This window comes from Camelus ferus, chromosome X (assembly GCF_009834535.1).
Source record: "Camelus ferus isolate YT-003-E chromosome X, BCGSAC_Cfer_1.0, whole genome shotgun sequence".
Classification (NCBI taxonomy): domain Eukaryota; kingdom Metazoa; phylum Chordata; class Mammalia; order Artiodactyla; family Camelidae; genus Camelus; species Camelus ferus.
The window spans coordinates 93,841,911-93,857,349 of record NC_045732.1 but is presented as its reverse complement, the minus strand read 5'-3'; the positions used below and the strand labels follow the sequence as shown (position 1 = coordinate 93,857,349).

General features: G+C 42.6%; 1 protein-coding gene across 1 annotated transcript; it reads left to right on the top strand.

The window, feature by feature from the left end:
* Positions 1 to 6,228: 6,228 nt before the first annotated feature.
* PGRMC1 (progesterone receptor membrane component 1) lies at positions 6,229 to 14,175 on the top strand. Its single transcript, XM_032474765.1, has 3 exons — positions 6,229 to 6,660; positions 9,995 to 10,150; positions 12,853 to 14,175. Exons 1-3 carry the CDS (start codon positions 6,336 to 6,338, stop codon positions 12,954 to 12,956), a joined length of 585 nt encoding a protein of 194 aa, XP_032330656.1. The 5' UTR covers positions 6,229 to 6,335; the 3' UTR covers positions 12,957 to 14,175.
* Positions 14,176 to 15,439: the final 1,264 nt, after the last annotated feature.

Below are 15,439 nucleotides of genomic sequence, written 5' to 3'. Positions count from 1 at the left end.
CTCCTGTACGAAACTTTCCTGGATCAAACCTCCCATCTCTCCTTAGCCTACCTCCCTCTTACCATGTGTAGATCATGATGACATCATCTATAACCATTTGACTGTCTGTCTCCTCTTACTAGACAGTGAGCTCCTTCCTTGGGGGAAAAACTTGGCACCCTCAGCATCTACCACAGAGCCTAGCATGAAGTCGGGGTTCAAGGGAGAATGGTCAAGTGGATGTAGATGGGCAGGCCCCTTTTGGGTCTCTTTAAAATCTCAGCACCAAGCGCCACCTACTCTAGTCTCTGAAATTGACAGTGTGGAATCTATACACTATTATCCTACTAATATACTAATATAATAGGGTATGCTAATATCCTATTATTTAAGACATAGTTGGTAACTCTGGAATTTTGTTTTTTTATCCCTTAGAAGTTTGAACTTTGGATTGTTTTTTATAATAATAAAAGTAATTTATGCTCACTGTATAAAAAAGAAAGCAAAAATTACCCATAATCTCACAACCCAGAGATAACTGTTACCAACTTTTATGTGTACTTCCTTCACATTTTTCTGCATATGTATATTTAACATAATGGGTTTCCATATTCAAATCAAGGCCACAAATATTTATTGAGCACCTAAGATATGCCACCCACTCGTTTAAGTATAGGGGATATGGCAGTGAAGGAAATAGATAAAATCTCTGTTTTCGTGTAACTTTTATTCAAGTCGGAGGAGGTAAATAAAAATGTGAGTAAATGATACTGTATATTAGGAAGCAGTAAATGTGATGGAGAAAAATAAATTCGAGAAGAGGGGAGAGAGTCGGGGAAGGCTTTTTTGAGACTTGAAAGCAGCGAGGAAATGATCCATGAGGGTATCTAGGGAAGAAGACTCCAGCAAGAGGAATCCTAAGTACAGAGGAATTGGAATACTCCTGATACTTCAAGGGCCAGCCAGGAGGCCACTGTGGCTGGAGTAGAGTGACCAGGGAAGGAAACGGGAATGAGGCCCTGAAGTCCTAAAGGTAGAGGTTGGGTGGGGCGGTGCAAATCCTGTAGGGCCTTGTAGGCTGCTGTAAGGACTTTGGGTTTTTCCTCCGAGTGAGATGGAGAACCTCTTTGGATACTTACATTGTTTCCAGTTCTTTGCTACCATGTATCAGGCTTTGCGATTTTTCTATACAAATCTCTGCTCCGTATCTCTGAGTACTTCCTTAGGAAAAATTTCTGGAAGTCGAATTCCTTGGCCACAGGGTACAAAGAATGTGAAGCACTTGTTGCATATTGCCAAGACTGCTTTCTAGAAAGTCTGTATCCACTAACAATATAGTTTAATTCAACAAATATTTATTGATCACTTACAACACGGCAGGCATGAAATACACTAGTGAACAAGATGAATCTTTCATCCTAGCAATTTCACCCCGGCCAGCATGGTGTCCGAGTGCTTATCTAGATATATGCTTGTCAACACCAAGTATTACCATTCTTAAAAAGCTTCAAGCAACAAAAGGCAAAAAAGAATGTTCCAGTAATCTGAATGATGAAAAGTGGTATGTTGTTATTATGTTCCTTTGATTTATTTGATTATTAGTGAGGTTAAATTCCTTCCCACACATTTTCATGCTAATCAGCCAATTGTCCTATTCTTCTTTGAGTTCTTTAAAACCTTTCAAAATAATGTAAAGGAGGCAAGAAATTTGGAAACATTAAAAGATTTAACATGTATCTTGGGAAATAAGTGATCCTCAGGTCAAGTACTCAGGCTTTAGAAATTGATTTGAAGCCAGAGAGTATATATGACGGAACTCTCATGTTCTGAAGGGACTCTTTAGTCAGGAGCACCTTGCTTATTTCCAGAAAACTTGAGCATGGCCACATGGACGAGACCTTTCCACTGAGTATTATGACATGAGTCAGAATGGTAGGATGCTCTTCCTCAACGATCTCAACAGCCCAGTGTTTACCTAGTAGCCCACTTTATTTAACATCAAATCTGCTCAGAAAACAGTTTAATTTTCAAGCTGTATCACTTCTTGAGGTTTTAAATGGCACAAATTTTCTACCTTCTGTATGAAGTGGGACTTCCTTTAATCCATTACCCCTCCAAGGGTGTACTTTGCTACAGAGGTATAGCAGGAAGGACACTGGACTGTGATAAGTGAAAATTATAAATCCCTCTAGCCCTCCATAAAAACATTTCCCCCACTTTTTATTGAGATATAATTGACATATAACACCGTGTAAGTTTAAGGTGTACAACATACTCATCTGATACATTCAGATTGTTATACAATTGTCATCATAGTGTTAGCTAACACCTCTGTCCCCTCATAGAATTATCATTTTTTCTAGTGATGGGAACAATTAAGATATAGTTTCTTAGCGACAGAAAGAAGCAGAAAAACATTAAGTGCAGTGGAAATATCACTTTTGATGAGATTGTCAACATTGCTGGACAGATGTGGCACCAATATTTAACTAGAGAACTCCCTGAAACCATTTAAGAGAACCCGGGGACTGCCCAGTCTGTGGGCTGCAATGTTGATGGCCACCACCCTCACGACATCATAGATGACATCAACAGTGGTGCTGTGGAATGCCCAGCTAGTTAAGAACTACAAAGAAAATAAATTTTTTTCTCTGAAACAGCTTCATTCTTTTTTTCTTTCTTTCTTTCCTTCTTTCTTTCTTTCTTTTCTTGACGTATAGTCAGTTTACAATGTGTTAGTTTCTCGTGTACAGCATAGTGGTTCATTTATACATATATATTCCTTTTCATATTCTTTTTCATTATAGGTTATTACAAGGTATTGAGTATAATTCCCTGTGCTATACAGTAGGACCTTATTATTTATCTATTTTATATATAGTAGTTAGTATCTGCTAATCTCAAACTCCCAATTTATCCCTTCCCACCCCTTTCCCTCCTGGTAACCATAAGTTTCTTTTCTGTCTGTGAGTCTGTTTCTGTTTTGTAAATAAGTTCATTTGTGTCATTTTTTTAGATTCCGTATATAAGTGATATCATATGGTAAAGAAAACTAATTTAATAAGGGGTTATTTGACAACCAAAAAAAAAAACCCTTAAAAAATCTAGTTTCATAGCAAGTTCAATGTTTATAATATGGTTATATTGTCTGCAATCACTGTACTGCATATTAGCTCTCCAGGACTTGTTTATCTACTATTTGCGATTGTGTACCCTTAAACATCTCTCTTATTCCCCCATCCCCAGCCCCTGGTAATGACCGTTCCACATTCTGCTTTTTTTGTTGCTGTTGTTGTTGTTGCTTTTTTTTTTTTTTTTAGTTCAGGTTTAGGGCTTTTTATTTTATTTTACTATTCCAGGTAGAAGCAATGTCACACACTATTTGTCTTTCTCTGTCTGACGTTTTCTGCACTTTTAATAGTGGTTACCTTGGAGGAGAGAGAACCAGGGGTGAGGAGAGGGGATTTAATTTATCTTTTGTATCTTTCTATAGCTTCAATTTTATAACCTTAAACAAATACGACTTTTAAAAATTTCCAACCGGGGTTACCTGGGTGGGAGCTAACGGCTTATTCTTTTTTTTTTTTTTTTTTACTTTGTATCTCTCTTTATTAGGAAAAAAAAAAACCTAAAGAATCATTTATTATTTTAAAATTTCCCTAGTTTTGTAAAACAAAATCTTTGTGTGTGTGTGTGTGTGTTTCATATGTCTGCAGGCATATAAACTAAATTGCTAATGTGTGGGGCTGGGCTTAAAGATTGTGTGGGGAGCTGGGAGAGGGATAAATGAGGTTCATTTTTTACTTTATACACTTACATACTGTTAAGTTGGTTGTAGTGAACATGTATTACGTTCTACATTTTTTCAGAAAATAAATAATAAACCATTTCTCCCCACCATGAGGCTAAAAGGGACATGTGCTCACTCTGGAAAACATAGAATAGTATAAAGAAGAAACTAACAATCACAGCAGTTTACATTTTAGTATGTTTCCTTCCAGGCTTCCTTTCATGCATTTTTTTTTTTTTACATAGTTGAGTTCATGCTGTATATAGTTGTGTATCCTGTTTTTCTCTCTTAAGATTAAAACACAAGCACTTTCCTTTATCGTGATAATATTTGGATGGCTGCATTGTACACTATTTTATGCTTTTGTCACAATTCGAGTGGATTAATTAGCTATTTCTTCAATTTGAATATTTAGGTTGTTTCCAGTTTTTTCCATATTACAAATGATTCTCTGATGAGCATGTTAGTAATGAAATCTTCATTTGCATTTCTAAGAGTTTCTTTGGGATAGATTCCTAGTGGTGGAATTACTGGCCCGAAGGGTAAATTTCTAGGAGTGGGATCAATGGGTAGAAAATATTTTTATGGATAACAAAAGGTTATACCAGTTTCTACTTTCCCTAACAGTGTATAAGAGTCTCACCGCTCTCTTGCCAGCATTGTATATCATCCTTTTTTTCTGTTATCCTTTCTGTTGGAAAGTAGTAGGTGACAGCGTTATCTGCATTTTTCATTGCAAATGAGATTGAACATTTTTCATATGCTTATTCGCCATTCCTAACCCTTCTGTGAACTCCCTATTTCTATTTTTGCCCATTTATTGACTAGACTCTCATGGATTTTCTTGTCAATCAAAATGAGCTCTTAAAAGATATTAACCCTTTGTCACATTAGTTGCAAATGTAAATATTTTTCACAAGTTTGTTGCTTTTTTAAAAAATGTCTTGGCCACACACAATTTTTTTTTTTAAAGATAATTAGATTCTAACTACAGCCGAGTGCCCTCAGTTTGAGCCTGTTTTCCTTTGATTAAATGGAAGAGGTTTGACAAAAGATCTGGAAAGGCCATTTCAGCTAATCCTAACTTTAGATCTGTAGAAAAAAATGTGTGGGCCCGATTTAAAGATTGTTCAGCTCATTTACTTTTAAATGATTTAAGAAGATGGGGTGGGGGGCAGGGATGAACGTAGTTTGTGCCAGAAATTTTTAGAATTCTGAAGTAAGAAGCCAATTCTCTCCAGTCTCCAGTGTGTTGGGAGGGGGAGTAAATTATGTGCAAGCGAACAGAACCCTTGATGGAAAAGTACTGCTCTGGGCCGCAGATGTGTGCATGGCTTGGTTTTAATTATTTCCCCCTCTCTATCTTGTCTTCCTCTCCCCTCCCCCTGCCACAAGAAAGAGGGCGGCCAGATTAGGACTGTGAAGGGTATAGACAGTTCTTCCTCCCTAAGACACGCTCCGGAGCAGCCGGTTAGCACATCAAAGGCCGGATGAAATACTGAGGAAACGAACGGACCAAACCTAGGATCCTTCCAAACTCCCACCTTCCTCTGGGCTCCAGCGCAGTGTTATTGACTGCCAACGGTACCTCGATCGACTTCAAATAGAAGAACTCTACCAAAGAAACTTCGGTCATTATTCTGAGCCAACAACAACAACAACAACAACAATAACAAAGCGCAGCAGAACGTTGCTTGCTGATGCTTTGGGACTGCGCAAATCAGTGATTGTAAAAGGACCCAGTTTTCCAAGAATGAACACAAAGTACATTGGGCGATCCGATCCATTTCTCCAGTTATTGGGAGAGTTGTCAGATGGGGCCTGTGCACTGACTTTAGCTATACCAGGGGGTCTGCCCCACAGCATGGGGATGGGGGAGGATTGCAGAAGGGTTATCAAGGAACGTGAGTGGGGATTCCCAAGTGAAAATGGGTAGTCTGGGTCTCTGGGATGGCAAAGGAGCTCAAGGAGTGAATTTGCTGTTCCCTAAGAGAGCCTCGTGGTCCCGAGGGTTGGCCAGTGAAAGATGAGGCTTCGAAATGTAAAGTGGGGAGAAGCCTGAAGCGTGAGAATTGAGTCGGTGTTTGCCTTGCATCAGGTGGCAGAGAGGGCCTCACACAGGGCCGTGCTAAGCCAAGCGGTGTGCGAGGAGCAACTGGGTGCAGAGGAGGGCTGCGCGCTAAGTCGCAATTAGCTAGAGAATGGCGTGAGGATGGCGTGAGGCTGGGGCCAGGCCTCGCAGGTAGAGCTGAGGGGCGTACTCAGCTCTCTCCGCAGCGGGGGAGGCAAGATCCGGCTGGGGGAGGGGAGCCACCATCCAGAGGCAAGGTGGGGGGCCTGAGTTGGGCGGAGCCGGACTGAGCAACGCCTGGAGCTTTAGCGGTCGCGAGGGGCGGGGCTAGGAGGCTCCGCCCATCCTGGGTCCGCCCCCGCCCCGCCTGGTCCTGCCTCCTCCGCCCGCTAGTCCTGGTCCGCAGAGCCCCGCGCGCCACTAGCTCGCGGAGAGGGAGGAGAAAACGAGTTCCGGAGCCCTCCCTATCCCAGCCCAACCTTTGCTTCAGCGATCATGGCTGCCGAGGATGTGGCGGCGACCGGCGCCGACCCGAGCGAGCTAGAAGGCGGCGGACTGCTGCATGAGATTTTCACATCGCCGCTCAACCTGCTGCTGCTCGGCCTCTGCATCTTCCTGCTCTACAAGATCGTGCGCGGGGACCAGCCGGCGGCCAGCGACAGCGACGACGACGAGCCGCCCCCGCTGCCCCGCCTTAAGCGGCGCGACTTCACCCCTGCCGAGCTGCGGCGCTTCGACGGCGTCCAGGACCCGCGTATACTCATGGCCATCAACGGCAAGGTGTTCGACGTGACCAAAGGCCGCAAGTTCTACGGGCCTGGTACGGCGGCCGGCCGGGGGGCCGCGGAGACAAAAGAAGGGGCCCTGGCACGGGGCTGGGTCTTGGAGAGGCGAGGGGGGGACGGGGCGCCCTGAGGCGGTGGGGAGATGGCGGTAAGCCAGGGAGGGCGGGGCAGGGCGGCTCCCCGGGCGGGCAAGGGGCAAGAGGCGCTCTAGAAGGGCTGAGGGCCAGTGGGGCACGCAGATTCCTGGTCCGCACCGCCAGCGCCAGGAAAGGAGTGGAGGAAGAAGGCTGAAGCGCTTAAGCCGGGGTGGGTGGGTGAGATCGCGAGGCTGGAAGGCTGGGAGAGGGGGCGGGGAACACAGCAGAGCACAATGTTGGGGGAGTTTCGAAGATATCGGGTTTGGGGGTTCCTGGAAGGAAGGGATGGTGTCGAGCTGGAGAAAGAAAATGAAGGTGTCTCAAGGGAGGCATGGGCAGGAGGAGGTAGGGAGGTCCAGACTTGGAGGGGACGCGAAGGCCGATGACGCCAGGAGTAGCCATGGTGGAAAGTGAGGGTGTGGGAGAAGGAGAGCGGAGATGAGATTAGCAGCAGGTAGGAGCATTGTGCGTGGTGGTGAGTGATGTGTGTGCGTATTCGGTGTACGTGGCTGGTCAGGCGTGTGTATGCGTGTGCGCGCGTGCGCTAGGAATGTGGCATGTGTCAGGTATGCGTGTGGCATGTGTTTGGTATGTGTGTGCCATGCTGTGTGTGGTGGACGGGGAAAGCTGGGAGGTGAACAAGGGAGGTTCCATGGGGGAAGGGAGCTGGATGAGAAAAGCTGAATGCAGCGGACGGTAGGAATGTGGCAAGACGAGAAGGCAATACGGTATTATACTCTATAGCAGGAGAGAAAGGACTAGAAGCCAAAAAATAATAATAATAATAATAAAATGGAGGGAGAGAGAAGTGGGAGGATCTTGAGAAACAAAAGGGGTAGGGCTATGAAGCCTGCTGGGTGTGCGGATTTCAGGAAAAGCCAACCAGAGGAAATGAGGGGAGGATGACTGCTGAGCTGTTGGAGGGGACAGGCTTGAAGGGGCCTTGGAGATGAGGCTTTTCCAAGGTTGGTTGCGGATCAAAATCACCTGATGTGCTTGAAGTACAATACAGATTCCCGGCCTAATCTCCATGACCACGGAAGGCGAGGGCGGGGGTCCAGGAGTCTGCATTTTAACTCCCCCCCCCCCCCCGCCCCCGGCAAATTCGAGAAGCATCCAGGCTTGGAAATTCCTGCTTTATAGAGTGTTTGGATCAGAGGAGGAAGAGATTTTAGCTCCTCCAATATGGACGCCTCTAAAAACAAGGGGGCTCAGGGAATGTGTATACCGGTATGGAGAAGAGGGTAAAGTATGGACCACCACCATCTGCCTTCATCCCCTATCCTGCTTTGTTTTACTCTCCTAGTCTAAGTCATCAAAATTAGATGTGCTAAGGTTTGATGAACTTTCCCACTTAGCAGTTTATCCTCGTGGAAGATTTAGAAGAACTACTTTCTGTAGGCATGTAGCTGTCAAAATAATTTGAAAAACCACACCTATATTTGTCACTTACAGCAGCTCCCCTAGAGGCATTATCAATAAACATAATTGTGCTGTTAGCTGTTATTACAGACTTACGCCATAAAGTAATTGAAGCATGTGCCTGGAGCATCATCATATGATTGTAGTTTGCAAAGTCATGGAGAGAATGTAGGCCGGTGTATAGAGCACAAAACGGGGAGTCAGGCAACCTGGGTTCTCAGCCTGGTTGGATCACTGACCAGCTGTGTGACCTGAGGCAAAGCATTGTTCTCTCTGGGCCTTAGTTGTCCCTCTTTAAAATAAGGATGGCCCCACTGTAAGATCTCTTAAGTCTCTACCCTGCACTGTCATCCAGTGAGGCCATAAATATGTGACAATGTCACATAGAAATACTTCATGTTATAAAGGATTCCTAAAAATTATTCATACAAGTGCCTATTACTGCGTGCGTGGCACTTTTGTGGGTGCTGGGAATATAGCAGTGAACAAAACAGGCACAAATCTCTGCTCATGGAGCATAGATTCTCATGAGTATACATTCTGGTGAATAATATGTATGTTCTCTAAAGACTTTTAGTGCTCTCCTCAGATTGTTTAAATATTCTGTGACCGTAATTCCTGAAATGATGAGGTCCAGACCAGTACAGTTGGCCTATTTACCTTCTTTAGTGGAAATGGTAGCATATGATGATTAAAAACAACCATTTTTCTTTGGGATCTTCTGTGCATTTTAAAATTGATCATAAATTTCATCTAATTTGTAAAAATAAAAAAAAAATCCTGATGGATTGAGGTTTCAGGTGACCAGGCCTTATTAAAACTTGATCTGTTCTCATACTTGGCATAGTGGTCACCTACAAAGTTTATCCTACTCAATCCACCTTTGGGGAAACAACACATTGTTTAAAGTACACTGAATTTTTTCATTTAAGTCTAAACATCCACTTAAATACGTACCGAATGATTCACTGCTCTCTTAGACAAACGTTCAGTATCATATTAGATATAATAACATAATGTTATGTATAATAGCGTTCAGATATTTTATAGAATTATTTTGGGTTATTGATTCAGCCTTTGTTCCTGAGAGTTTTAGTATTTTCACAGTCTTCTCTTCAAGCCCACCAAAAACGGTGATTTCCTCTATGCCATCTCTTCTTTATCGACAGTGAAGATTATGTAACCTGTGGATAGGTTTCTGAAGCACTGATACTCTTATAAAATGATTTCTCCTGCAGATGCCACATGTTACTGTTTTAACACAGTCTAGTCTCCTAACCAAAGATCTCTATAAGATACTTTTGACTCATTAAACTGTATCAGAGTACATCTATAAACAGATGTTTTCATTTACACCTTAGTGTTTATCTTCAGAAACCGTAACTTTCACTGGCATAGCCCAAGTACCTAGAACAGAGCCAGGCTCCAGATTCAAAGTCCAGAAGTTGAATTCTGACCCATGAGCTTGGCATTATCTTGGCTCATTCCCTACTAACCACCCCCAAACCCAGGAGATAATTATTTATGGCTTTTTTATTAGCTATTTGAAAATCCTAAGAAATGAATGATAATGCACAGCATTTTGATTTAGTTTTAGTTATTTAAAAGTTGAATTGACAACCGGTCTTTCAGTGTCCACTATGTGATGATCAAAAGTATCAATATCACTTATGGTTTCCAAATGGAATTTGATATTCACAAAGCAGGCTCTCCATGTTAATGGATAAGGAAGCCATTTTCTGTATATGAACCACAGAGAAATCGACTGTGTAATAAAGAATCGGTCTTTGGTTTTGTTTTGTTTTGAAAGAGGGGCCATATGGGGTCTTTGCCGGAAGAGATGCATCCAGGGGCCTTGCCACGTTTTGCCTGGATAAGGAAGCACTGAAGGACGAGTACGACGACCTTTCTGACCTCACTCCTGCCCAGCAGGAGACCCTGAATGACTGGGACTCTCAGTTCACTTGTAAGCTTTTTTTTTTTAAATTGTGCCTGGGTCAAATTTCTACCAGTAGTGGGATTCACGGCAGTACAATAGTTATTACTAAGTAGCCTGCAACTGGGGAGCATTCTGATAGGCTCCTGAATCTTGGACAGATCAAGTTCATGGCCTGAAGTAATTGCAGCAGTGCTGAGTCACTTGCCATGATTTCATACCAGTTTTTAGCTAGTCCTCTATGGAAACCTGGGTTTTTACATTTTTACATTACAATTTTGCAAAAATTTCACACTAGGGTTTGGTGCTTGATGTGCAGGGGAAAGAGTGGCCATCTTGGCTACAGAAAGGGATTTTCATAAGCCCTCACTTGTAGAACTTGCCGTTTAAAAGCAGCCCACATTTCTGCTGAAGAATGAGAGACTTGTATTCTACAAAACAGCTTCTCTTTGAATCTAATTGAGCCTAACTATAGGCCTCATCTACCAATGATGTTTATAATCTGCCCAGCAACAATGGTGTCTACGTTTTTAAGAAGAAAGCAAAAAGGAGACACTTGTTTCCTGCCTTATGCTATGGGCTGAAATCTTGAGGTGGTTAGTAAGGATGAACATTAAATTCAAATTTTGAGAATTGAGGAATTGGCTTTTGTCCAACCTAAGTTTAATTATCACTTTAACAATGTTTCACTGCTAAGAATTTGAATAACAATCTTTCCCAGCTTTGAAACAGTATATAAAAACCATGACCAGTTCCTTGAGAGGGGTTCTTTCATTGAAAATGTCATTTTCTATTTGCTGTTCTCTATAATCAGTTAACTATTACTGGCTTTTTTGGCTGAATCCAACCATTTTATTTTAAAATAATGCTGACTTCAGAGAGAGTCCTGGATTAATAATTAGCCAGATGCGGCTCTACCTTTTAAGAGTTTGGATCCTAAGCCAACTTAAGTATAGCTTTCAAGTCTAGCGGCAAGTCTTTCTACTTTGAAAACAGAATTCAGTTAACACGGTCCTTCATTTTTTTTTTTTTTTTGGCAGCCTCAGGCTGCCTTTGTAACAATAGACTTCCATATGAAACAAAGGAGTTGTAATTCATAATGTACAAAGCTTGATTTTCTAGGGCTTGCCTTCATCAATGGGGTAAAAAACATGGTATTTTCCACCCCCTTAAACTAAAGCCAGCCCCAAACACTTGTGACACTTCAGCTGCACTCAGAGCTGGTGTGGATTCCCCTTAAGGCAGGTTTCTCAGGCACCACCCGGCCTTTTGTCTTGCACAGTCCCAAGCACCCGAGGGATCTTTGTAATCTGTTCAAATAGGGAAATTCCAGTTGTTCCTGGAGATTATTTTACACAAAAGCAGCTCCAGTTACCTGGTTAAACAGGTTGGTTACTCCTCATTCCTGCCCATATTCTGAAAGAGGAGTTCTCTTGGCCTCTGACACTGAGATGATTAACCCTGTGTTAGCTTTGCCCCAATAAAGTAGCCAATACGGTGGACATTTGCTGACTCCGTCCCTTCTTTTACATTATGGTTGCCTCTTAAATCTTTCCTCCAACATCTCCAGTGCTCTCCTGCCTCCTTACTACTTCCTTTAACTCCGTATAGCTTTTTCCCGTTGTGGGGGGAAATTCTGTCTCCTGCTCTCCTCTTCATCCACTAGACTATCATCACTCCATCCCTTCACTGTCAGACAACCATCTAGTAATATGTGGTTGTCCCTGACCCCTTCTTTGTTTCCTCTCCACACTCTTGTGCTTCCTAAAATATGGTCCTGTCCCCACAATTCCATTGAACTTTCTTTCTCAAACGTTTCTGGGGACCTGCTTCTTGCCAATGCCAATTTCACTTCTCCAGTCCTTGTTGTAAGTCTCTAGTCATGTCTCCCTCCAGAGTGGCTCCTTTTCCAGAGTCCCCATTTTGGTCTGTAGAATCTCCAGTTTTCATTTCGTTAACTCATGTCTCCAGTTTTCCCTTGAAGTATCTCATATCTTTCTGTCTCTATTCAGTCCCTCCTCCTCCTGGCTCTTGTTCCTTCGTGTGCAGATCTGCCCACTGGCCTCCTGGCCACCCTGCTCCTGGTCTCACCTGACTAATCTGCCCTATACACACTGTGATACCATTGTCCCCAGAGCACGATTTTACCTTGTCATTCCTTTGGCATAAACCTTCAATGCCCTTTGCCACCTAATAGATAAGCCCAAACTCCTCGGGCTGGTTTTCCACATCTTTAACAGTATTTCCCCACGCTGGCCAACTCTATCCCTACTCTACTCCTGCCAACTTGTCTCTTTGTTGCTCCCCAGATACATTGTCTCACCTGCATTCCTTCGTGTGTGCTATTTGCATTTTCTGGAAATCCCTCCCCCTCCCGAAATCCTTCTACATATTCTCCAAAGCATAGCTTTCTTCCATGAGGCATTCTGCAACCCTTCTGGCTCAATCACAACAAGCCCTTGCTCTGCTAAACGTGTACACACAAACACAACTCATTTTGACATGACCTTGGACACTCATCGCCAGACATGGCTACCTGTTTTATAGTTTCTGCTGAGCAAAGCTCTGATTCCCCATTGGCAGGGACTGTGGTATAAACCACCTTGGTATCCTTCAAGCAGCCCAACACGTTACTGTGTAGATTGCAGGTCTCTAATAAGTGCTTTAAAATGAAATGGGGTGGTGAGTTCCTATAAAGTGGGAGAATGACCAGTTGTGTTCTCTGCTTCTAGTCAAGTACCATCACGTGGGCAAACTGCTGAAGGAGGGGGAGGAGCCCACCGTGTACTCGGATGAGGAAGAACCAAAAGATGAGAGTGCTCGGAAAAATGATTAAAGCCTTCGGTGGAAGCATATCTATTTTTGTATTTTGCAGAATCATTTGTAACATTCCAGTGTGTCTTTAAAACATGGTGATTTCAATATTTAGCAAAGTTTTGAACTCGCTGTAAATTTTTTTAAGTAACATCACTAGTGACACTGATACAACTAACTTCTGTCTTAGAGTGCATGATGTGTTTGTGTGTCACAAATCCAGAAAGTGAACTGCAGTGCTGTAACACAAATGTTATTTACTGTTTTTCTTCTATTCATAGTTAGGACAGGCTGACTTTAAATTTGTTTTTCCTGAGAGACAGATAAGATGTGGGTACTTCCCCCAAACAGGTAAAAATATTAAATGTGCAAAGTCCTTCAAGCATCAAGGAACAAAGGATCAACTGTTAGTCATGGTGTTCTCTAAAGACAGCAAATCCCTTATTTCCCAATTGACTTAACTGCATGATTTCTGTTTTATCTACCTCTCCAGCAAATCTGCAGTGTTCCAAAGGCTTTGGCATTGATTAGCGAGAGCTGTCCAGTAACGAAATGAAATCTCAAAGCTGGGCTCCAGTGGGAGAAATCTGTTTTCTGGGTTTCTAGCCTACATTCTTGTCTTTGTCTCCCTGGGACACTCAGATGCCCTCACGAACACAGTAATCTACAGTGAGGATTAAAACAGGATCTGAACATTCAAAAGCAAGCTTTGGAAAAAAATCAGCTGGCTTGCCTAAAAACCTAAAAATATGAAGAAAATTATAAGAGTATTTTCCCAACCCTCATGTTCATGGTGGGGCAATGGTTATTTGATACGATTTGACTTGAGAGAAGGGCTTGCAGAATAGGAACAGGTGATTGCTCCCCTAAGAGCCTTCACGCACAGCCCTGAAGAATGAGGAAGCAGTTCTCATCGCTAGCCAAGTGGTCTTTAAAGTATATTCATAAAGTAACAGTTATTCTTCTGTTGTTATGAAACTATAGCCACTGCAAAAGTAGTAGTCAAGTGTCTTGGTCTTTGATATTGGTCTTTTGGTTAACAATAAACTTAGCTTAAGTAGACTGTACAGTTGTATGAATTTGTAAAAGTATTATATGAACAACTAGTGAGGTTTCAAACTCTTGTAATTGTAGTTGAATAGTCATTGTATTTTCTTGTGAACCGTGTTTAATGGTTTTACCTCAAATCAGAAAACAAAATGAAGTGCTTTGGTCAGTTAATAAAATGGTTTTACCCAGTATAGTGTGGTGGGTTGCTCTATTTTTTTTCAACCTTAATCTAAGGAATCAGATTCAATCATTTTACTGGGCTTAATACTCAGTTTCAGTTTTCACTGACTTTTTTGTATTCCAAAGGAGACAAAGTAAAGGGGCAGAACTTCATAGAAGCCTCACACCACAAACCAAATACCAGCGTGCCCTGTTAAAAAAAAATAGTGAATTGGATTTATTTTTTGTGACTTGTCAGATTCTGCCTCTTTAAGTCAGAACTTTCTAAACTCAAAGGCAGACCTCTGCCTTGAGGTCTATAGCAAGGTTATTAAGGAGTAACTTTACTGAAAAGTGTTACCAGGTGCCAAGACAGGTTTGAGTTTTGCTGTAATGTACCATCTGATCAGGAATGTGTTGAATTCTTAGAGTAGCAAAGTTGATCCACTTCATGTCAAAAGAAGGATATTAGATCTGCGCACACAGTTGGCTGTGTAAACAAAGACAACCTATTAACTCTGAATATTAGTGTTTTGCCACTTTACTGTTAAAATTTGACAGTTCTCTTACAAGGGAGGTACTCCCTGAACCAGAGGGGGCTCACAGCTTTCCAGTTTTTATGTTCTCAAACCATACTGCCTGTTTTTGTTGTTTGAAAAATGTGTCCTTTCCCCCCACTAGTTTTCATTCAACAGATATATGAGCTATGTTGTGCCAAGCAGCCTGTTAGGCCGTATGCTTTGGGGGAAGGTGGGGGAGAGAGACACTGGGCCTCCTCCGCAGCCTGCAATCTCATTTAGAGTGAAGATTAGGTTTGTCTTATGCTGAGAGGAAAACATCCAGAGCCTGGTTAAAGCTTCAATCCCAAACAGCCAGATTCACCTCCATTCAGAACTAAATCAACATTGTACTGTTTACAAGTAATGGGATATTACTATAAGGCAGGGTTCGGACCAAAAAACTTCTCTAATCCAATGTGCATATTTCAAGAAGATGAGGGGAGCGGTGGTTATAACCACCAGGCCAGTGGGGTAGGTGTCGTTTCCTCCCCACCTGCTTTCCTCCAGCCCCGGCCCAGATACTTGGTTCTCAGTCTCAGCATCTATGGATCAGAAGCAGCATCTGCCACAGGTCGGCCGTATCTCTGGCTTTTGTGCGTAACATTGTGTTCACCTTATCTCCGAGGGCCAAACTTAATGTGAATCCTTGATCCAGAACAAGCAAGAACAGCCCTTGCTGTTTCAGAAAGAGCTCTTTGAACCCAACATGAACTCTTTCAGCTCTAAAGTGCCTAGA

What these genes read in the sequence shown, in the direction of transcription:
- PGRMC1 (XM_032474765.1), top strand. Translation starts at nt 6,336, where the DNA reads ATGGCTGCCGAGGATGTGGCGGCGACCGGCGCCGACCCGAGCGAGCTA. An exon ending in CCGCAAGTTCTACGGGCCTG is followed by an intron (nt 6,661 to 9,994) that starts GTACGGCGGCCG and finishes TTGTTTTGAAAG; the next exon opens with AGGGGCCATATGGGGTCTTT. An exon ending in CTGGGACTCTCAGTTCACTT is followed by an intron (nt 10,151 to 12,852) that starts GTAAGCTTTTTT and finishes CTCTGCTTCTAG; the next exon opens with TCAAGTACCATCACGTGGGC.